Source organism: Hyla sarda, chromosome 3, assembly GCF_029499605.1.
Source record: "Hyla sarda isolate aHylSar1 chromosome 3, aHylSar1.hap1, whole genome shotgun sequence".
Taxonomy (NCBI): domain Eukaryota; kingdom Metazoa; phylum Chordata; class Amphibia; order Anura; family Hylidae; genus Hyla; species Hyla sarda.
The window spans coordinates 323,887,621-323,912,557 of record NC_079191.1 but is presented as its reverse complement, the minus strand read 5'-3'; the positions used below and the strand labels follow the sequence as shown (position 1 = coordinate 323,912,557).

Below are 24,937 nucleotides of genomic sequence, written 5' to 3'. Positions count from 1 at the left end.
AGAACCTGGTAGTTGCACCATCCACCACTCTGAGACGAGCCAGGAACAGCATGGCATAGCGATTTCCCTTAGTGCGGAGTCGAAGGCGCACCTCAGTGAACTTGATCCTTTGTTTATGTAACTCCACTGAGAAGTCTGGGTAAAAGGCAACTCTACTGTCATTATAGCGCACCTCCCCTTTGATGCGTACAGCTCGCAAGATTGCATCCCGATCTGTGAAGTGTAGCAATTTTTCAAGAAATGGTCTAGAAGGAGGTCCAGGAGGAGGGGGCCTGCCCGGCACCCTATGTGCCCTCTCCACAGTGAAGTATGGTGAGAAAGTGTCAGCCGGTAGGATCTCCTTCAACCACAACTCCAGAAACGCCACAGGGTCTGACCCCTCTGCCTTCTCCGGAAGTCCCACCAGGCGAATATTATTGCCCTAAGACGATTTTCCATGTCACCAGCACGGTCCAGGACAGTTTTTACTGTTCCGGCAGGGGATGAAGGGTACCCTCAACTATAGAAACACAGCGTTCCTCCTCCTCTGTACGTTCACACAGTTTTTGACTCATGACGAAGGATCACGAACTCCTGTCGCAGCTCATCCACCTTAGAGATCATCAGAGTCTGGCAAGAGATAAAGTCCACAAGCAGCTCTGTAAACTTCTGATCACCGATGCAGCAGGACAGGAAGTATGGTGCGGCGAGCAGCACCGCTCATGGCAAGGAGAGCCAGCGAACAGCGAAGGAGTCTGATCAGGAGACTTCCGCCCCGTCACCTCTGGAGGCCTAGAGAATTGGCTAAGGGCTTTGGCAGCTTGAGCGGAGACCTTGGTAGCTAAGGGCGTGCTGAGACAGGAGTGCCCACTTGCCTGAGAGTGCCCCTCATCTGAAGAGGCCTCGTCCTCCAAGGATTGTCTGGCAGCCTCAGCAGCATGTTTAGGCTTCTTGGACCTGCTCCGCAGGCCGGCCATAATTGCAATGCTTGGTAAGTGAAGCGGTCCAGTGGTAAGTATAAGCACCGCACCACAAGTCACAGCAGGACACAGTCGGCATAGGAGAAGTAGTGTAATGGCATCCCGTAGGCACCAGAAGATACAGCACCACAAGTTCCAGCCACGTACACCACTTGTGTATGAGATGTTGAGGAGCAGACCCACAGCAGGCCCCAGGAACAGATGAGAGTACTACAAGTCCCAACAGCTCACACAGTCTGTATATGAGATGTAGAGGAGCAGCACTGTATCAGGCACTGGAGATAGAATAATGAAGGCAAGCACCACAGGTCCCAGCAGCTCCACCAGCCACAGACAGCGAAAGGGGATATTCACAGCGGCACTCCAGAAATGCAGCTGCAGTAGGGAGGCACCACAAGTCCCAGCAACAGTTAATGGCAGTTATCACCAGGAATAGATTCAGGCACCCATCGCAGCTGTAAGGCAGGTTGCCAGCACCACAGGTCCCAGCAGTTCTCACTATGGGTATAGACAAGCAGTTGCAGCAGTATTCAAAATGCCCAGCCCTTAGTGCAGCGCACAAAGTCCCAGCAACTCCCCCTGAGAGCCAGAGGGTATATTGCTGCAGACAGTGCCGGAGAAGCAGCCAAGGGCCCACAGGAGCTAGTATTCACCGGCACGTGTTAACCAGCCTTAGCACTATCGGGATTATTAGTGCTCTACCCCTTTCTTGTATACATTTTATTATCATTAATATGTTTTTTTTATATAGTGCCCTTGGTTGCAGGGTGATATTTATAAGGCATTAAAATACTTATCCTCAGTGTGAAGAAAAAAGGACTCAGCAACTCAGGTATAGCTGATTTGAATTCAATCTTCTTTATTGCAAATAGATATACAAGGAGAAATGTACAGGTATGGGAATGGAGCAGGGGGAGACAAGGGAGATTATGAAGCAATGGTATCTGACAGCAGTTTCGTGCCCATAATGCACTTCTTCTGACCACCTTGTATGAACTTGCTCACCTCACAGGTGCAATTTAAACAACTCTTGGGAGGAGACAGGTAAGGGGGAGGTGCCCATTGGAAATAAACCTGTGTCTTAAAAAACATAGAATCGGTAATTTCTAACGATAATTTGTTTTCACTTAGTCCCAACAGTGGCACAGATGGGGTATTCCGCCCCCCCGTGGACTGGTTAGGACCGGTAGAAATTTTATTGACATCCTTAAATAAATGCTTCAGACCCTCCCACCCCCTTACTTATAGGGGGTAAGAGCCCAACCCCCTTTTGTAATTACTGTGGTCTGTGGTATGTATGATCCAAACAGGTTGAATCAGAGACTTTCCTTCCTGAAGGTGAGCCCACCAACACAGAGAGGACCAGACTTGAGGAGACAGGGAGTGCAAGGAATTTAGTCCCTTCGGACTGTGATCCCACTTTGCTAATACTTCCGATTGAAGACGATGTAGGTGCCATAAAGCCCATGCTACCGCTTCCGCAGTTGCAGACATCAGTTCCAACATCTTCATTAGATAGCGGAGAGTTACCCGCTTGGGAACTAAGAGAGGCTGTGTCCTGTACCCGTAGCTTTCTTTCCGGAGTTAGATGAATAGTCATTGCTACAGAATCTATCATAAAAACTAGGAATTTCACAGACGTGACTGGTTGAAGATTGGAATTGTTCCAATTGATTATCCAGCCTGATGAAGAAAGGACACAACAGTCTGAATATGTTGGGAAAGGATCGCTTGGGAGCAGGCTTTGAGAAGCCTATCGTCCAGTTAAGGGACTATACACAGTCCCTGAAGTCTCAGAGCGGCCACCACGGAAACTACTACCTTGGTAATAAGGCGACAAACTGATAGTGCTTTAGAACTCCCTTAATTTGAACAGCGATCCTTAAGAATCTTCTGGACCCATGGTGGATGGGGATATGAAGATAAGCATCCTTGAGGTCCAACGTTGCCAGGAAATCCCCTGGCATAAGAAGATTGATAACTGACTGAATTGTTTCCATACTGAAACGCTTCCGTCTGATACAACGGTTGAAGAACCTTAGGTGTATGATCATTCTCAAATCTCCTGTGACCTTGGGAACCAGAAACATTAGAGAATAGATGCTCAACCCCTTCTCTTGAGGGAACTTCCTCCAAGGCACCTTTTTGGAGATATTTCAGAACATAGGCTTCCAAAATCTTTTGTTGGTTGGAAGGTAAAAGACTGTTTCTTACAAATTTGTCCGATGGAATATTCTCCAAATCCACTCTGTATCCTTCCTCCACCTTAGATACAGGTCCCCAAGCAGAGACTTGGTCTTCCTGTAACGGAAACATGCTTTCCACACTGTCTTCATTAAAGACAAGAGGGAATGGTCTACTTTAAAGACCCTAGGCCCCTTAGAGGCAGACATATAGAGGCTTCAACCCCATCGGCATCATGGTCCCCCGACCTGATAGACCTAAGCAGCCGCTGAGTTTTCTTCCGGAAGAAAAAGTATTGGAATTTATCTTCCGCCTCAGAAGACGAGGACTGGGAGTCTTCATGAGCTGCTTCCCCGGACACCTCCATAGATCTTGGTGGCGAAGCTGGTCTTGTGCGCTTGGCAGACATCAATTGTTTCAGCTCGTCTATGGAGGCTCCCATTGTGTTCATTTTGGAGGACATGGAATCCTTAACCCAGACAACCAAGTGACGTCAGGCGTCGCCACCTCCGAACCGCCCCCTCCGAACCGCCCCCTCCCCGGAGCGCAGAGCGTGCCCTCAGTGAGGAAGACGGCTAAACATACACAGAGCTGTGGACCGGAGGTGACGAGAGACACCAGGAAGGTGAGTGATGGTTTATTTTCATTTTTTTTGCAGGACGGAGCAGGAATAGTCTGCACCAGAGTACTCCTTTAAAACACACATCATAGATGGATGACAGGATTTGAATTACATGATTTATCATAGTTCTGGTCACATGACATCACACTCCTGCATTGAGTTTTGCCAAAAACCTTTATGAATGACAGTTGTGTAGCATTGGCCACCCATTGTTTAGCCTTTGTTCCAGGGTCCATTCTGAAAGTACACAAGACAGTATAGGACTGTTGAGAATTGTACTTCTATTGGGGAACCTTTATTAAATGGGTACTCTACTGGAAAACATTAACTTTTGGGCATCAGTTGATAAAAATAAACAGATTTGTAAATTACTTCTATTAAAATATCTTAACCCTCCCAGTACTAATCGGCTGCTATATACTACAGAGGAAGTTCTTTTCTTTTTGAACTTCCTCTGTGGCTGACCACAGTGCTCTCTGCTGACACCTCTGTCCATGTCAGGAAATGTCCAGAGCAGCATAGGTGTCAGGGTCCGGACTAGCGGCTGGTGAAAACACTGGAGGTGGATCCTCTGTGCCAGAGAGGCGATGACGCGGGCCGTACTGGTGAATCGGTTCTAAGCAGTTGCTGGTGTTCACCAGAGCCCGCCGCAAAGCAGGATGGACTTGCTGCGGCAGTAACTACCAGGTCGTGTTCCCCAGTAGCGACTCGACCTCTCTGGCAGCTGAAACTGGCGCAGTACACAAGGACTAGACAGAGGCGAGGTCAGACGTAGCAGTAGGTCAGGGCAGGCAGCGAGGTTCGTAGTCAGGGGCAACAGCAGAATGTCTAGGTACACAGGCTTGGGACACACTAACGCTTTCTCAGGGCACAAGGCAACAAGATCCGGCAAGGAGAGGAAGGGGAAGTGGGTTTTTATATGTTAGGGAGTGATTAGGAAGTGATTGGGCCAGGCACCAATTAGTGGTGCACTGGCCCTTTAAATTTAAGCAAGTCGGTGCGCGCGCCCTAGGGAGCGGGGCCGCACGCGCCGGGAGGAAGCAGACGGGGTGAGAGGTGAGTGAGATGGGGCGCGATCCGAGGGCGGACACGAGCCGTGCCTCGGATCGCGTCCCCTCTGGGGACCAGGGAGCAGCGCTCACGGTTAGCAATGCCGACCGCAGCGCTGCAGACAGAGGCACGCCGTGAGTGCTCCGGGGAGGCAGCGGGACCCGGAGCGCTCGGCGTGACAATAGGTTTGCTATGGAGATTTACTCCTACTCTGGACGGTTCCTAAAATGGACAGAGGTGTCAGCAGAGAGCACTTGTTCTCAGACAGAAAGGAAGTTAAAAAAAGAAAAGGACTTCCTCTGTAGTAAACAGCAGCTGATAAGTACTGGAAGGATTAAGATTTTTCAAATAGAAGTAATTTACAAATGTGTTTAACTTTCTGTCACCAGTTGATTACATTTTTTTTTCCCCCTTGGAGTACCTCTTTAAGTCATTCACTGAAGTATTGTGCCTCTGCAGATGCTTTCTTTCTATCTTTATACTGTAGGCGATAGGTTGAATGGTGCCTGCTTGGCCAGAGTCATTAGCAGGTCATAGGTATACTTATTACACTCCAGGTGGTGGTGTTACGACCCAGTCCAAGCTATATCATGGACAGGAAAATAATAACAATCATAAAACTTTGGCAGAATTGCTCTGTATTGTATTACTAGTCTGTTTATTGGCATTTTTCGTGATGGGATAACCTCTATAATGACTGCTTTGTGCAAGTGTTGGCAGGCTAAATAAATATGTCACTGGGTGCGAATGTGATTATTTTTACTGCAGCTGTGTCACGAGACTGGTATAATAACAATAATAATTCTTCATTTTTATTCCTGAATAGATCATCAAGCATAAACCTGAAATAAGTAATATGGGGTACAGAGTATCTCTTATATGGTAAATTTCCACACTGATCAAGTAAAATAAACCCTCTTTGGCTCAGACGATGCAAAGCAAATCCTTTCGGTGTCTTGTTTTTCTGCCTTGTATTTGTCACCACGATACACGGTCAATAAACAAACTGTGTCGCTCTTCAGAGGTAATGGGCCTCAAGGTGATGGTTGAATTAGCTGATGTCATCCTACTAAGGAGCTGTTACTATTTACTGGTCACTAGGAAAACACAGGAGCCCTGGCCAGTCGTCTGTTGACACAATTGTTATTAGTTATTGGGATTAATTGTACCCCCAGACTTAGGGCTAGTTTATCCTTGTCAGTCATGATAATATATTATTATTAATGTATCCAAAAATATATATAAATAAATAAAAATAAAAAAATAAAAAAAAAATAAATATATATATATATATATATATATATATATATATATATATATATATATAATTTTTTGATGCTACAAATACATTAAAAGAAACCACCCAGCAGAATGTAAGTCTCTACAGTGGTCCCTCAAGTTACAATATTAATTGGTTCTGGGACGACCATTGTATGTTGAAACCATTGTATATTGAGACCAGAACTCTATGGAAACCTGGTAATTGGTTCTAAAGGCGCCAAAATCACATCCAAAAGTGAGGATTAAAGATAAATAAGTAGATAACTAATACAGATAAAGCAAATCCTTACATATAAAAGTAATAAAGATCTGCTGGGAGCTGTAAATCACTGTCTGTCAGTGTTTCCCAAGCAGGGAGCCTCCAGCTGTTGCAAAACTACAACTCCCAGCATGCCCGGACAGCCAAAGGCTGTCCGGGCATGCTGGGAGTTGTAGTTTTGCAACAGCTGGGGGCACCTTGCTTGGGAAACACTGGTCTATGTAGAGGACAGGAGCTTCTTCAGGGTCCTGTACAGTACACGAAATGTCCTAAAAAAGTAATGGAGTCGCCTTCACCTGGTGTCCAAAGGAGCAGGTAACCCTGGGACAGGTAAAGAGTACAGAACATGTAATACCTCTCTGTACTGTAGGGGGCGCTACCAGACATCAGTCAGTGTATACGCTTCAGTAATACAGGGGTTTTACCAGTGAATGCCCATGCTGATTGGTCGGTTCTTCCGGCCATTGACAGATCACAGATCTGGATTGTCCGTACATTGTATGTTGAGTCTGGTTTCAACTTACGATGGTCCAGAAAAGACCATTGTATGTTGAAACTATTGCATGTTGGGGCCATTGTAAGTTGAGGGATCACTTGTGTATATATATATATAAATATATATATATATTTTTTATTGATACTACAAATACATCAAAAGAAACCACCCAGCAATGTAAGTCTATATATCTATATAGTGTATTTTCTGGGAAACCGTAAAAACAATTGACGGTCATTTGATCAGTAAGTAGCACTCTGGTATTATAAGTTTATTATTATTATTTTTCATGAGTATTGCTATTGTCTTGATATATCAATAATATATAAAAACCCTTTAGAAAATTCAGCATAGATTGGATGCAAGCTGCCTCCTCATTCCTGAATTTTGTCCATCCACGTGATTTTCGGTCATTTTATGGCTTTATATGAGGATTCCCGATCCTCCAAGTGTTGTTTTTATCATTGTAGTAAGCCAACAGTCTTTCCATGTTATCCTTTCATTATATGCAATTCCAGTTCTTTCTTGAAATAAGACTAGATTTTTATCTTCAAATTAAAGTGTAAATTTATCGGCAGGAATTTATAAATAAGGACCTGTCAGCTCCACTGACATGTCTGTTTCAAAAAATACCAGTACTCACCATAAATTAACTATACCGGAATATGTCTTCTTAAAAAGTTCTGTTTGCTACTGCATAAGAATTTTACCTTTTCTTCTTCATCATTGTATCATGTACCATTACTGGGAAAAATACTGCAATTTTTACAAAACCTGCAATGGAGGCCCCTTACAGAGCGTTAAGCCCAAATGTTAAGTGAGTCCAAATCTGTATGTATGTAGCAATAATAATTGACATTTGTATGTTACCATTTCCCCTTTGTTAATGGGATGTGTCTACATGCACAGATACTGTCCAGTCAATTCAGACAGTGTAAGAGCGCGTTCACACAGTAGGATTACCTGCGTAATTTCTGCAGGGTATTTGCCGTGGAAAATCTGCAGTGTATTTTACTACTATAGGGTACGTTCACAGGTGCATATTTTCTGCTGCAGATTTGCTTTAGCAGATTTTGCTACCCATTGAAGTCAATGGACAGCGAAATTTGCAGCATTAAATAAGCAGCAAAAATACACACGTGTGAACAAAGCCATAGACTAGTGGCACTGCAGATATGCAGATTTTCATTCGGACCTGTTAAAGTCAATGGTAGCAAAATCCGCTGCGCAAATTCTGCAAGTAATCTGCCCATGTGAACATACCATAAGTCATTGACAAGTGGAATGATAATTCCCCTACAGCTTGAAAAGGAATAATGGATGAATTGCACAGTGCAGAGAAAAGATACCGTACATATTCGAGTATAAGCCGAGTTTTTCAGCACGATTTTTTGTGCTGAAAACGCCCTCGGCTTATACTGGCGGGAACTCTCCCCTGTCAATCCCTTCTCAGTGGTCTTCAACCTGCGGACCTCCAGATGTTGCAAAACTACAACTCCCAGCATGCCCTGACAGCCATCGGCATACTGGGAGTTGTAGTTTTGAAACCGAGGTCCGCAGGTTGAAGACCACTGCGGCCTTCGTCATCATCCAGACCCCCCCCTTTTGTTTTCTACTCGCCTCCCCTCAGTGGGAAGGAAGGGTGAGCTGGTCCACGCCATCTCTGCTGCAGGGACCGTCCGGTGGGGAGGGTTAGTTGTTCCTGGCTGCCCATTTTCACCGGGGGGGCCTCTTCTCCGCGCTCCGGGCCTGCCCCGGACTAGTGAAGCTGACTTGACGCTGCCGCACAGGGACGTTCATGCGCGTCCCCCCCGCCCCCCCGTGAAAATGGACTGCCCTGAACGACTAACCCTCCCCACCGGACGGTCCCTGCAGCATAGATGGCCCGGACCAGCTCACCCTTCCTTCCCACCAAGGGGAGGTGAGTAGAAAACTAAAGGGGGGGGGTCTGGATGATGACCAAGGCCGCAGTGGTCTTCAACCTGCGGACCTCCAGAGGTTTCAAAACTACAACTCCCAGCATTCCCGGACAGCCAATGGCTGAAGGGATTTACAGGCGGTGATGATGAAGGGGGGGATTATGACGGGGGTCTGGATGATGACAGGGGGGGGGGATGATGCATTTCCCACCCTAGGCTTATAGTCGAGCCAATAACTTTTCCTGGGTTTTTAGGGTGAAATTAGGGGCCTCGGCTTATATTCGGGTCGGTTTATACTCGAGTATATACGGTACTTGAGCATCAGTATTTCATGAGGAACACAAGAATTTTCTTAAGCAAACTTGCCAAGGAAGCAGATGGGTCTTTTTTTTAAGGCATTGTCTGAACTTGCAAACTTATCACCTTATCGGCTATTTCCACAGCATCCCATAGAGAATGAATTGATGTTGCACATGCATGTCTGCTGCTCCGTTCTTGAGATCTGATTGTTATTCCATATCTTTTTAAGTTTTTTTTTTCCCCCATAAACAACACTTTTATAATCTATCCATTTTATGAATATTTGTGAATAGGTGATAAATGTTGTTGATAGGAAAACCCCTTTAAGGAATTGCAAATGTAGATACTTAATGATATAGGATGATTATAGGAAGTTTACCCTCTAGTACCAGGAACAATCTGATAAAATATATTTGGTTGTGTGAGAAATGTGTGACTCCTCTGGTTCTTGATCATTCAGCAGGGATATTTATGTGAGCAGAGTACTGGCTGCCATAGGACAGTCTGTTATCTGTTAATAGTCTGGCAGAGAAGCACAGGGAAATTGGAATTTTTACAGTTCCTGCTACTGTTGCTAAGAAAAGCGAATGTGGTAATTATATAGCTGTAAATGAAGAAGGCCCTTATCTATAGTACAGTACAACTTAGTGTTTTTGTGTCAAGTCACTTCTTGATAGCCTTGTCTTCGGTAACTGCAAATTAACACCAAGAATATTAAGAAAATAAATATAAATTTTAAAGATGGGTAAAACTACAGTCTAGACCATATCCTGAAGGATTGCCTGGTAAATATAGCTCTGGCTTTTCTAATCTTAACTAACAATTGTTCGTCTGTTTCTGGGCACACAAAGGTGTGATTGTTTTGACAGTGAACTACTTATTAATTTAATATTGGAGCGGCGGTGACTTTACGTACATACACATGTAGAAGATGCATTCAAGAAATGTTACATTTGGTTGTTTTTCTCAGGATAGTGACTACCAAGATCTTTTATGGGTTCACACTTTATGGGACCAACATTATTTATAGGTGAGCCCGTAAGAGATCTTAGTACTCACTATCCTGTGGAAAACAATCAAGTTTCTTGGTAAACCCTTTTGGCATTGAACCTACCCTTTTTGGCATTTAACATATAGCTCACATATGGATCCACATTATGGCCATGTAGGCTTTGCCCATACAGTTTACTATTTTTACCTGTCGTTAGCAAAAACTTTTTATATAAAGTAGATAATACCATTATATGTATATTTATAAAATACATTTGTTTAAAAATGTGTATATTTATAGGTGAAAAAAATGCTATCCCTGCAGCTGTTGCCTGTGTGTCTCTGTACAAGGACCAAATACAGGAAGTGTGGGCGGGACAGGCAGGGCTCTGGTCAGGCTCCTGGCTTGTCAATCATCCTGATGTGTGGGCCGGGGGCGTGTCCTGGAGCCTCAGTGCACAGAGCTTGTTCACCCAGACTTCCTGTATTTGGTCTCTGTACAGAGACACACAGGACAAAAATATACATATAATGTTATTTTCTACATTATACAAAAGATTTTTGCTAATGACAGGTATGCTGTGAGACTAGACAGATTTACTTTTCAAATTAAGTAGCTCCAGATCTTCTGGGCAGCAAAACATAATGCAGGATCCAGGATTAGTTCCCCTATTACAAATAAATATGTTCATTGCAATAGCCTCATTTATGTGGCCATAGATCTAACTCTTTGCTGATGTTATCGACAATGAATTGGTGCCACCATAATATAGTTGTAGAGAACTTTCAACATGTGCTAACGTGAAATAAATTGTTACTAAGCTGTGATACCATAAAGGCCCTGATTTACGAAGAGTGGAGTGCAGTTTTCTTCCACGTTATTTTCTAAGGTTTTCCTACATTTTGCACTGTTCCTTACATTTTGCTTTTTTTAACACATGCTCTGATCGATCCTGTTTTCCTCAGCTCAAATCCACTAAATTTTCTGTGTAAACCTTAGTAAATATGTTGGGTTTTTGTGAAAATGTCATGGACACGCCCCCTTTTTGGCGGCCATACCCACTTTTCATGGCGGCCACGCCTATTTTTATTTAGGTAAAATGGAGAGCTAGTCAGGTTTCTTTCAATTTTGGCGCAAATTCTGGCGCAACCCAACAAAACATGTCAGGTTTACAATAGTAAATCATAGCCAAAAACATTTTTTTTCTTTTTTTTTGGAATGTGTCAAAATACATATGTGTATGTGATATTCAGACATATGCTTCAATATTGAAATATTATTATCTATGGCAACCCTAATGAATAGCTTAACCTTTAGCTACCATCTTATGTAAACACTTGATATCACCAAGACATGCATTGTGACATCAAAGAAAAGTTTAAAGGGGTACTAGACATCTTATCCCCTATCCAAAAGATAGGGGATATGGGACCCCCACAATCTCTCATGCAGCACCCACCTGTGTCCGCTGCACAGAGCGATGATTGCTCCATGTCTGAAGGGTCATTACTACGAGGCCAGAGTATCGTGACGTCACGATACTCCAGCCCCGTAGTGGTGACCCTTCGGACACGGAGTGATCATGACCCCCGCTATCAGACATCTTATTCCCTATCCTTTGGATAAGGGATAAGATGTCTTAGGGCTGGAGTACCCCTTTAATGTTTTAATAATGTGGCTCGATGCTGCTATTTCATCTGTATGCCATATGTAAACCATAGTTGTACATTAGTGTCAGTAAAACACACGAAGAAAGTGAAAGTAAGCAATAGTATCATTTACTGTAGTTATTGTGAATATGTATACATTTTTCTTGACAAGCCATTTCTGCTTTATGCTAAATCCATAATATGATGGCTCTATAGAGTGTGTGTGTGTGTGTGTGTGTTGGTGGTGGTGGCGGTGGGGGGGGGGGGGGGGGAGGTTTCTTGTTTGGCTTTAGGGATTTAGAGGTAATGTTTTATGGAAATTTCCACATATCCAAATGAGTTTTCTGTAAGATTATTAGAACATGATGGTGTTAAGCAATAAAAGATATTAATACCAGGAGACCGAAACATGATTCCCCTTGTCTTTTATGCAGGAACGGTTTCCACAATTCAGGGCTTTACTATGGTAGGTCACAATCTAGCCCTAATCATGGTTGATATAGCATTTGACAGTAACTGGCTTACTACCCCTACATTAAGCATACTTCAGTGTTTCTGCTTTATGGAAAACCTTTTAGAGATGCTGGTGCCTAAAGTGCTTGTGAGGCATTCTAAAATGGTCTTCCATGCATGTGCAGGTGAGTTGTGCCGGGACATACAGTCATTGCTGTAAATGTTGGCACCCCTGAAATTTTTCAAGAAAATAAAGTATTTCTCACAGAAAAGGATTGTAGTAACACATGTTTTGCTATACACATGTTTATTGCCTTTGTGTGTATTGGAACTAAACCAAAAAAGGGAGGGAAAAAAGCTAATTGGACATAATGTCACACCAAACTCCAAAAATGGTCTGGACAAAATTGGCACCCTTTCAAAATTGTGGAAAAATTAGATTGTTTCAAGCATGTGATGCTCCTTTAAACTCACCTGGGGCCAGTAACAGGTGTGGGCGATATAGAAATCACACCTCAAAGCTGATTAAAAGGAGAGAAGTTCACTTAGTCTTTGCATTGTGTGTCTGTGTGTGCCACACTAAGCATGGACAACAGAAAGGGAACTGTCTGAGGACCTGAGAACCAAAATTGTGGAAAAATATCAACAATCTCAAGGTTACAGGTCCATCTCCAGAGATCTAGATTTGCCTTTGTCCACAGTGCGCAACATTATCAAGAAGTTTGCAACCCATGGCACTGTAGCTTATCTCCCTGGGCGTGGAGGGAAGAGAAAAATTGTCAACACAGGATAGTCCGGATGGTGGATAAGCAGCCCCAAACAAGTTCAAAAGATATTCAAGCTGTCCTGCAGGCTCAGGGAGCATCAGTGTCAGCGCGAACTATCCGTCCACATTTAAATGAAATGAAATGCTATGGCAGGAGACCCAGGAGGACTTCACTGCTGACACAGAGACATAAAAAAGCAAGACAAAAGAGTAAGCCAAAATCCTTCTGGGAAAACGTTTTGTGGACAGATGAGACCAAGATAGAGCTTTTTGGTAAAGCACATCGTTCTACTGTTTACCGAAAACGGAATGAGGCGTACAAAGAAAAGAACACAGTACCTACAGTAAAATATGGTGGAGGTTCAATGATATTTTGGGGTTGTTTTGCTGCCTCTGGCACTGGGTACCTTGAATGTGTACAAGGCATCATGAAATCTGAGGATTAACAACCGATTTTGCGTCGCACTGTACAGCCCAATGTCAGAAAGCTGGGTTTGCATCCGAGATCTTGGGTCTTCCAGCAGGACAATGACCCCAAACATATGTCAGAAAGCACCCAGAAATGGATGGCAACAAAGCGCTGGAGAGTTCTGAAGTGGCCAGTAATGAGTACAGATCTAAATCCCATTGAACTCCTGTGGAGAGATCTTAAAATTGCTGTTGGGAAAAGGCGCCCTTCCATAAGAGAGACCTGGAGCAGTTTGCAAAGGAAGAGTGGTCCAACATTCCGGCTGAGAGGTGTAAGAAGCTTATTGATGGTTATAGGAAGCGACTGATTTCAGTTATTTTTTTCCAAAGGGTGTGCAACCAAATATTAAGTTAAGGGTGACAATAATTTTGTCCAGACCATCTTTGGAGTTTGGTGTGACATTATGTCCAATTAGCTTTTTTTCCTCCCTTTTTTGGTTTAGTTCCAAAACACAAAGGGAATAAACATGTGTATAGCAAAACATGTGTTACTGCAATCCTTTTCTGTGAGAAATTCTTAATTTTCTTCAACCATTTCAGGGGTGCCAACATTTACGGCCATGACTGTATCTCTTATTGCTCGATTCCAGCAGTCACCTCAGTGATAGCTCTCTGGTTCTGTATTTGCATAGCTTATGTTTGAAGATTGTCATGTTTGTGCTCACTGCCTTTTTCATGTGGTTTCGGTAACTGTCTCATTTCTTAATATGCTTTGGTTTAATAGGATTCTGTAACTAAACAAAAAAACATAAATAACAAATTTCAGTTTGTCATACTAAATAAAGCTAGTATTGCATTCTATGTTGATCATGGGAGTTTAATTACTGTTCCTTTTTTTTTTTTTTTTTCTTTTAAGCCGAAGACAGTTTGGCCCCAAGAACAAGGAAGAAGTGAAGATAATTGATCACCAGACACAGCATCTGCGACTGATGCCACATCTGGCCACGGCACTGGCCATAACATTTACTAGCAGGTACTGCAAACTAAAACAAAGCAGAAGCCACATAAAGCCCTATCGCTGCTGCACAACATAAACCAGGGTATTGCCACCATTAGCATGCCAAAGAATAGTGGGGGAGATTTATCAAAACCTGTGCAGAGGAAGAGTGGTGCAGTTGCCCATAGCAACCAATCAGATTGCTTCTTTCATTTTCCACAGGCCTCTAAAGAGGCCTGTGGAAAATGAAAGAAGCGATCTGATTGGTTGCTATGGGCAACTGCACCACTCTTCCTCTGCACAGGTTTTGATAAATCTCCCCCAGTGTTTATAAAGGTAATGGTGCATTCAGACACAGCAATAGGGGCATAAAGCAATATCACTGCTGCACAGCTTTAACAGTATTGTAAGGTGCAGATTATAAATGTATTAGTATATACAGACTTGGCATTGGTGGCACAAAGCCACAAAACTGCTGTCAAGCATAAACCTTGCTATTGCTACAAGTGGCAAGCTAAACAGTGCTGCCTAAAGGCTATGTGCACCACAGACAACTTGTTATACATGTTGTAGCAGATAACATCAATTAACATTGCTGTTACAATTTCTTATTTTGTACTTTGGAGCAAAAACTGTTTCTGCATAGGTCTATGTATTAAAAATGTTGCTTCTTTTACTTTCTCTTTTTAGGCTCTATGCACAGCCGTCATGATTCTCCCCTAGAGACAGTCTTTTGTGTGCTCTCCTCTCTTTCTTTAACCTGTGTAAGCTGTCCTTCTAGGTTCCTCCCCCATGTCAACTCTTTGATCTAGTGTGTAACTCTCCACACTCCAGGTTGTTGTTTTTTTTTTTTGTTTTTGTTATTTTGTTTGTGCCCATATCCTGTTCACTCACCATCACTAGTACTACGGTGCCATATGTTGTATTCCAGCACAGCTGCATCCATACATTTCATTACTGTAACTGGGTTATGTGCTCGCCAACTTGGCTGCTAAAAGACCCTCCCCACTCATCTCCATGTACATGCCGGATTGGTCGAATGGTGGCAGCCAATCCCCGCTCTCAGTGGGAAATATGAATGGTGAGTGGCCGGCCGGAGTACAGAGCAGAGATGTGAGCGCAGGAGAAAGCCGCTCCGCATCTCAGGGATGAAGGATGATTGCAGCGGGTGTCAGGAGTGACACCCGATGTGATCTGTCCTTAAAGGGGTACTCCGCTGCTCAGCTTTTGGAACAAACTAGAAGAGCGGCTGGCCGCATCTATACATTATACAGCAGGATCGCAGTGGGTTTCAGAAGTGACACGGGCCATCTGTCAATTAGTACAGGTACTAATACTCCCATCATGGAACAGCATGTTGCATGCTGGGAGTAGTAGTACTACCTAAAAAATGTTTAAAAAAAAAAAAGTGAAAAACATACACATTACATTTTTATTATTGTCGGCTACATATTTGTGTCCTGCCCGCCCACATAAATTGATCCCTCTTTAAGGGCAAGTTCCCACCTGGTGTATACGCAGCGTATTTCACGCTGCGTAAAATCTGCAGCAGCAGCGGGAAATACGCTGCATATCCCTCGCTCACCATACACATAAAGCTTTCCGGCGGCAGCCCTAAGTGTGTAGTGAGTTTTGGAGGCGGAGTATATGAAATGTTAAGCCCATTTTGACCTTAAGGACCAGGCCAATTTTATTTTTGCGTTTTTGTTTTTTCCTCCTCGCCTTCTAAAATCCTTAACTCTTTTATGTTTCCATCTACAGACCCATATAAGGGCTTACTTTTGCGTGATCAATTGTACTTTGTAATGAAACCTCTCATTTTGCCAAAAAAATTATGGCGAAGCCAAATAATAATTTTTTTAGGGAGGAAATTTAAATAAAAACCACAGTTTTGCACACTTTGGAGGGATTCGTTTTCACACTGTATACTTTACGGTAATAATGACATGTGTTCTTTATTTTCTGGGTCAATACAATTAAAATGATACCCATGGCTAGATACTTTTCTATTTTTTGTACCGCTTAAAAAAATAGCAAACTTTTTGTACAAAATCAGTAATATAAGATCGCCCTATTTTGACTAACTTTAATCCGTATATGGGGTGGTATTAGGGCTCCTTTTTTGCGCTGTCATCTGTACTGTTTATTGATACCACATTTGCATATATAAAACTTTTTATAAAAAAAGAATTTGAATTAAATTTGACAAAAAAGCAGCATTTTGGACTTTTTTTTTTTAACGTATATGCAGTTCACTGTACGGGATCATTAACATTATAACATTATATTTTCATAGTTCGGACATTAACGCACACGGCGATACCAAATATATTTATAAAAAAAAAAATTTGGGGGGAGTTAAAATGGGGAAAAAGGGAAAATTTTATCGGGGGAGGGGATATTTCACTTTTTTGACATTTTTTTACTTTTATTTTTATTTTTTTACACTTTTTTTGTCCCCAAAAGGGCTATCAATAGCAATCAGTTGATTGCTAATGCTGTTCAGTGCTATCGGCTATCTTTTGCTCTGGTCTGGTCAATCTCATTCCAGAGCAGAAGACGCCGGGAGACGGCCGGAGGCAGGTGAGGGGACCTCCGGCCGCCATTACAGATGATCGGATCCCCTCGGCAGCGCTGCGGGCGATCCGATCATCCATTTTAACCTGCGCATTTCCGCAGATGCCGCGATCGTGGATGTCTGGCGGGTCCCCGGCTGCTGATAGCGGTCATATACAGGATGTAAATGTATGTCCTGGTGCACTAAGTACTGCCGCACCAGAATGTACATTTACATCCTTGGTCGTTAAGGGTTTAATAAAGATATCTCCATCACTTTTTTGGATCGCTAAAGTCCAAAAATGAATAAAAACCGCCTGCAAAAACGCGAAAGTTTAAACCTACATATCATTTTTCTTGGCGCTTTTTTTACTCCCATACACTTATATGGAAGAAAACGCCATGATTTCAGTGAACAAAACGCCATAGGCTCAACATACATGTGACTTTGCAAAACCGCTGAAAAATGCCAAAAAAAAGAGTGACTAACTGAAAAACGCAAAGTGGAAAAAGAATTTAGCGATTTCTCATTGATTTACAGCTAATATCTGGTTGCAGCGTTTTTTGGCCGAAGACCACTTGAAGACCGTGCTTGAGAAACACTTTTCTAGTTGACTTTTCGACTACCAGTTCCTTTCTGCACCACAGTACATCTAAGTGACGCTTACAGGACTGGACTTTACATTGTTCCTAGGACATGCTGTGGTAAAAAACAAAACTAATAAGAATATACTCTCTGGGGAAGGGATATTTTGGAGGTAGTTTCTTGACCCATAGCCAAAGGTAGATTCAACAAGAATTAGAAATATAAATTAAGAATTTACACTCTTCATTCCTACTTGACCCACTTCTCACTTTGGCCAAAAATAACTGCATCAAAAACTGCAGTAGCAGATGTACAAAACACACTGCAAATTTTGGGATAGTTTTATGTAATAATGTTTTGAGTCAGAAGAAATGAGAAATGTAAAGGAAACGCTAAGTGTGTGTGTGTGGGGGGTGTCTCAGGCACATTTTGTTGCAGTTTTTATTCACTTTTCTGAGCCAAAGCACAAATTGGATGCAACGGAAAAATTTAATCACTGTAAATTTTCTGTCCTTTAGTCTAAAGCAGCAGCACATATGAGGAAGACTTTCTCCCTGCAAGTATAGAACAGATGGTATAAATTAACAATTAAATTGCACAGCCTATTTAACACCTAGTATGCCATAGCCTTACTGTGTACTCTGCTACTACAAAAACAATCTTCAAGGTGTGCCACCTAGCAACTTTATTAGTATTTTCCTTATGTTCTGCAGAAGCCCCAGTACAAATGGGGATTTAGCACCGAAGCATTGGGGAGGGGGTGGGGGGGGGGGGGGGGGGTAGTTTTGCACCACATACTAAAGTACCACTCTTCTGAGAAGTGGTTGATCTGATGTTCAGCCTGTAGTAGAGGCAGTTCTAAAAGTCTTCTGGTCAGTAAATATACATTTCTTTTCCCCCCATGAGGTACACACTTCTGTGAGGTCTTACCAGTTGTGATGTGTGTTATCCAGCTTGCATATAGCAAATGCTAGTCTCCCTCATCCATCTGGATAAAGCAGCTTAGAAACTTTAAAGGAGATCTACTATCCTCAAAATTGTGCCAGTGTTAATAATGGTTTAAGACCGTCCATAGCTTGCCAGATTGGGCATATTAACTAGATGTGTAATCTGTAGAAGCCTCCAATAAATTCCTCTTGACGTCAACATTATTAGTGTGAACCAGGACCTGTTGGGCCAACAGAAGCAGATGACAATGTATGAGGCCTGTTTCTATTTGATTTTCTTGTAAGACCATTGGGATCATTGGTGTTGGCAGAAAAACATATGCACAATGAAAATTCCACAAAATGAACAGTACAGCCAGAACCCATGGCCTATTTCTCTTGAGAAGCGAGTAAAATCATGCTACCTTTGCATTCTTGTGAGTGGCCATTATGTTTACCTGTGAATGATCCCAGAGGTTTGCAATCTATTGGATCATCTGATCCAGATGCTATTCCCCAGAGGGACAGAACGTGACTTAGTCTGTCTGCCAAGAAGTTTGCACTTCTCTGCCTGAATAAATAGTGATTCCACTCTAAGGGTAATCAATCTTGTACCAATCTTGTACCCTGGTGTAAGATACTATCTGACAGAGAGTTGAAACTTCCTTAGATATGTACAGCTCACTGCTGAAGGAATATCTCTGCCCAAGTAAAGTTTGGTTCCATTTCTATAAGAAGAATTGATCTTGTATCTCATTGGTGTAAGATAGTGAAGTCATTTTGTTTGATTTGTCCTTTACGTCTCTCCCCTGAATGGCTGGGTGGAAATGAATTAGAAATTTGTGAACCTTTCTCATCTTTCTGGTGTTGGAGAATAGGTTCACATTACGTTTTGACCAAATGGATCCGGCTGGGATACGGGAGCACCCGGTTTTCACTCCCCCAGTCGGACCTGGTCGGTATCTCATTCATTTGAATGGGCCGACCGGAGTCCGATAGGGGTTCCAGTAGGCTCATTTTTACCCCGTATCCGGTTTTGTGACCGGACCTAAAACTCTGACATACCATGGTTTTAATTCTGCTCAGAAAACTGGATCCAGGGCAAAAATAAGCCGACTTGAGTCACTATCTGAGATACTGGCCGGGTCCGGCTGGGATACAGGAGCGCCCAGTTTCACTCCCCGGATCCGGTGACCGTATCCGTTTTATTCGTAGATGAAATTTATGGTTAGAAATGGTTGATGAACTAAACTGGAAAATAATTAGACCTGCAGGCTGCACAAATTATATTTATTACCATTGGGCAGTGGGGTTTCCTAGGATCTTCAAAAGAAGATTTCCCAATATACCAATATATACAGGTCCCCCATACAGTATCTGTGTGCCCATATATACAGTGCCCCCAGCCCACATATAGTACCAGATATATTTAGTGCCCCCATATAGTGCCTGTGCAGCTGCTCCCATATATTCTGTGCCCCCATATAGTGCTCAAATATATAGAGTCCCCCTATACATCTTGTGAAACTCACTCACACTCTTCTCTGGCCTCTCTAATCTTCTCTGCTGCTACTGACTTCAGCTCAGACCAGCAGCATGATCCTCCGCTCTGTTTTTGCTGTTCTCTGCTTCTGTGTGACCCGCACAGTCACGCACTGGACATGGCTCCCTGCTGCTCTGCTTGTCCAGTCACAGGACAAGCTTCATAAGCCACAGGTCAGGCGTGCAGAGGGACGTGCAGGCATTAGTCAGCCAGGCTAGAGGAGAGCAGCCACGTAAATTTACCTTCCCCAGCCTCTGCACTCCGGGTGGCAGCAGCCTGTGTCTGGGGTGACTCATAATGATGTGCAGTCGTTCTGTCGCCTGCCTGCCTCTGCGGCATCAGTCACTGCCCCACACACACACACTGACTGTTGTGCACACACTTTAGTCAGAGCGACCCAGCCTGGTGGGCGGCGGCGCTGCTGTAAGTGGTTTTAAAAAGAAAATAATAATAATTCCATGTTTACTTTTTCCACCCGTCCCCCCCCCCCCCCCCCCCACCTCTCAGCACTACGGTGTCAGTGCCCTAAGGCAGCCACTTGGGCTGCCTTATTATAGCGCCGGCCTGAACCTAAAAGGGATGCTGATGTAGACACATGGCATCTGACATGCTACCTGCCAACACATGAGCACAGCTAAAGCCAGCATTTTTGTTGCAGTTTTTTTTATACATATTTATTGGGGAATTGTTAATATTTGCATTCCTTGTTCTTGTTTGTTTGTTTTTTAACCATAAAGTGTTTTTTTAAACCATTTTTACTGTCATTTTTTCCATAAATTATACAGCGTGAAAATGAAACCTTCCAAAATTTGTTAAATTGCGGTTTTCTGCTCCATTTCCCCACACAAATAATATTTATTTGGTTTTGCTATACATTTTAAGGTAAAATGAGTGAGGTCATTACAATGTACAATTGGTTGTGCAAAGAACAAGCCCTAATATGGGTCTGTAGATGGAAGTATAAAAGAAGGTTCTTAGAAGGTGAGGAGGAAAAAACAAAAATTATAAAATTTTATTGGCCGTGTCCTCAATGCCAAAATGGCATGTGTCCTTAAATGGGCACTGTCATATTCAAAAACAATTTATATGTTGTACATCTTGGCAAAACACTATACAATATACTTCATAAGAAAATTGTATTTCCTTTTTATAGAAATCATGGCTTATAAAATCATGGCTTTGTCCAAGCTGCAGCACAGACATGGACAAAGTGCAGTATGTGCAGGAAGGCTAGCACTCCTCTGTGCTCTCTCCTGTCTGATAGTACTCCTCTGTGCTCTCTCCTGTCTGATACTACTCCTCTGTGCTCTCTCCTGTCTGATACTACTCCTCTGTTCTCTCTCCTGTCTGGTAGGACTCCTCTGTGCTCTCTCCTGTCTAATGGTACTCCTCTGTGCTCTCTCATGTCTGATAGGACTCCTGTGCTCTCTCCTGTCTAATAGGACTCCTCTGTTCTCTCTCCTGTCTGATAGGACTCCTCTGTGCTCTCTCCTGTCTGATAGCACTCCTCTGTGCTCTCTCCTGTCTGATAGGACTCCACTGTGCTCTCTCCTGTCTGATAGCACTCCTCTGTGCTCTCTCCTGTCTCATAGGACTCCTCTGTGCTCTCTCCTGTCTTATAGGACTCCTCTGTGCTCTCTCTTGTCTGATAGGACTCCTCTGTGCTCTCTCCTGTCTGATAGGACTCCTCTGTGCTCTCTCCTGTCTGATAGTACTCCTCTGTGCTCTCTCCTGTCTAATGGTACTCCTCTGTGCTCTCTCCTGTCTGATAGGACTCCTGTGCTCTCTCCTGTCTAATAGGACTCCTCTGTTCTCTCTCCTGTCTGATAGGACTCCTCTGTGCTCTCTCCTGTCTGATAGCACTCCTCTGTGCTCTCTCCTGTCTGATAGGACTCCTCTGTGCTCTCTCCTGTCTGATAGCACTCCTCTGTGCTCTCTCCTGTCTGATCGTACCCCTTTGTACTCTCTCCTGTCCTATCAGACACACAGAGGAGTGCTAGCCCACCCTCACTTACTGGACTTTGTCCATGCCTGTGTTTCAGCTTGGTCAAAGCCATGATTTTTAGCTTGGACAAAGCCATGACCTTTTCTAATATGCTGGTAGGAGCCATATGTAGAGTAAGAGAGTAAGTAGAGAAATCATAGGTTTCATGAGAAACATAGTTCTGTTTTTATAAACTGCAACCCACTGTTTCGTGGAAGACATAACACGACTTGGAAAGGAAAAGTCTTAATAGTAGTAGTGGAAGCCTTTCTCACCCACCTCTTACTTCTTATTTTACTCCATTTTAAGGGATATCCCTACCCTTATTCTTGAACAGTTCTCAGAAACATGAAATGATAGTTCTCAACCGTTGAGCACAAGTAATGAGTCATAGCAAAAAAGAACTTCAGCATTGCTCCAAATAACTGTGATAGCTACACAATTACCTGTAGATTTATTGCACCTATAATTTATTTTGTAGATATGCGGGGGAAATGCTGGATGAGGATGTTTATCATAATAGAGACCTGGTAAATAATCGTCCTTTGCAAGCACTTGTAGCGGGCCTTAAAGCTTACAGCACATGGGAGAATCTGTCTTGTCTACAAGACTGCCGGGAATGTACTGGAGGAATGGTAAGCTTTAAGCTAGGCTGTAAATGTCACACTTTTATGAAGATGATATACTATTTGTTTATTTCTAAAAGAAGGTGCAACAAATATTTAACTGGTGTGATATCATTACTTTGAGGATGACTGAAAATCTGCACTGCTGTGCTGAAGCTCACACTAGTTTAAGAACCTCCAAATTTATCAAACTAAATTAGTTAAATCCAATATATGGATTTAGTAGGAACAAGCATGAGACCCCTACCCTGAGAAAAGACTATGTTAACAATAGATTTTAAGGCTTTAGGCTCCTCTGTGCATAGCCAAGCATTGCTGCTCATGACACTGCTCAAACTGAAATTGACACATGGCAAAACTATCTCTATAGAAAGGGTGTATTGACGGAGGTCATGGTGCATTCTTATCATGTGACTCTGAAAAGAACCGCACTGCAACCACACGCATTCAATTTTTCTGCTTATTTTTGGTATTAATGGACACTGTGCAAATATGGCACGAAAGCTGTAAAACTAGATGTCTTTTTTTCTGCGTAGTTCTCGGTTATGCAGAAAGAAAAGTGCCACATTTGCACAGTGTGAAACTGTGGTCAGTGTAGCCTCTCTGCTGCTGCTCAAGGCAAAACGCCCCCACATCCCTCTTTAGCCATTTTATTAGGAAAAAAAACCCTGGTCATTAACGTAGTCCAATGAATCCAACGTAGTCGTTTGCATTCCTGTATCTATAAAAACAAATAGAAAAGAAGCAAGTTGAGAACACATTACTTTTTTAACATGCCTTTTTAAAAATAAAAACTCAATATGTAAATACAGCCAGCATATCTCTTAACACTTCTGTTTGGTCTGAAATCTTCTTTTGTATTGTAGCACTCTAGTGACCATGATGTCATGGTCACTAGATGCTCCAGTACAGATAAAGAACAGACTTGAGCAGGAGTGGTAAGAAATGCTCCAGACTGTATACAGTAACCAATGACCTATGTAGATCGCTGGTTACTGTATAGCTCCCAAGGGGTTATGTCGCGATGCTCATCACTAGTTGACTCATTTCCCATTTGCCAGGAGGCATACAGTTTATTCCTCCTGCACAGCCTGAGCTGCACCCATGGCTTTAAAGCTGCTTGAAGAGCTTAGAGCAGGGACTCCTGTAAGTAAAATGACAGGAATTCCAGCTCCTGAACAGTATACAGTGGTGTGCTGTGCATTACTGTGTATCGTACAGCCAGGGGAGATAAGTAGTGAAACTATGCACCACCACTTATCTGCAGGTTCATTTACATAAAGTTTTGGGCCTCCGGTTGCCGGATCTATCAGGAGAAATGAAAACTAGCAGTCGGTTCCGGAGGCTCAGAATCCGGCTGCTGGAGGCTCAGAAGGTTATGTGAGCGTATTTCAACACTCTGTAAATCGGGTGCAGCGAGCCTGGCTAACAAAGTGATACGTACCGCATGCAGCTTAAAGTCAACATGTTGTGGCTAGCTGCGCGTGATCGTGGCTGCCGTAGACCGTGCGAAAAAGTGTGCGAAGTCGCACCTCATCGGTACCAGTCGCACATTTTTTACCCATAACAGTGCAAGACATGCTTTGTCATCCAGTGTCCATCCTTTTATTTTATTTTTTATTTTTTTAAGTATTTATTTAAAAATGTTTCAAATAACAACAATAGACAGAAACAGTACCGCACTGGTACAGAACTCCTCCGGCCATTGCGACCAGTAAGGAAATACAGGGAAAATTATGTAACAAGCATATAAAAGAACGATCAATCGTGAGGCCCGCCACTAGGCTGCACCATAATACAACATCCAGACACTCCCTACACACACACCCAATGAAGCACCCCCAACCTCGCCCATCATCTTAAGGAGAAAATGTATTACTGTGGAGAACTAACACGCTCCTGAGGGACCACTGACTCACCCAAAAATCAGTTACGGCATCCACACTTTATCAAATTCCTTTTATAGAACAATCTATACAAGGGGACATATTTGTTAACCATGTGAAACCACCTAGAAATAGGGAGGATGCTAGTGTCCTTCCACGCCATGGTTACAACTTTTTGCACACAAAAAAATACGAAACAAATCAGCAGGCGTCTGTGTGAATCCGATTCCAGGTCATTAATAACTCCCAACAAACAAACTACCAGGGAAAACACAAAGGGGAATTCTAACTGGTCAGACAGGAACTGCATAACAGCTCTCTAGAAGGATCCAACACACGGACAACTCCACACAGCATGAATAAGGGAGTCTAGGAGTCTAGGGTATCAGAAGAGGAGACACCTATACTAAATAATTTAACAGGAGTATAGTATAGACAAAGTATTAATCTAGCCTGTATAAGCATATCCCTGACATTTACCACAGTCAGGGCCGGC

General features: G+C 43.0%; 1 protein-coding gene across 8 annotated transcripts in view; it reads left to right on the top strand.

Moving 5' to 3' along the window:
* ACOXL (acyl-CoA oxidase like) overlaps positions 1-24,937 on the top strand; it is a 555,195-nt gene that overhangs the window by 314,484 nt on the left and 215,774 nt on the right. For all 8 annotated transcript variants that reach the window (XM_056567227.1, XM_056567224.1, XM_056567226.1 and 5 more), the window contains 2 exons: positions 14,254-14,370; positions 22,411-22,564. In XM_056567227.1, coding sequence (XP_056423202.1) covers positions 14,254-14,370; positions 22,411-22,564 — 271 coding nt within the window. The remainder of the gene's footprint in view (positions 1-14,253; positions 14,371-22,410; positions 22,565-24,937) is intronic.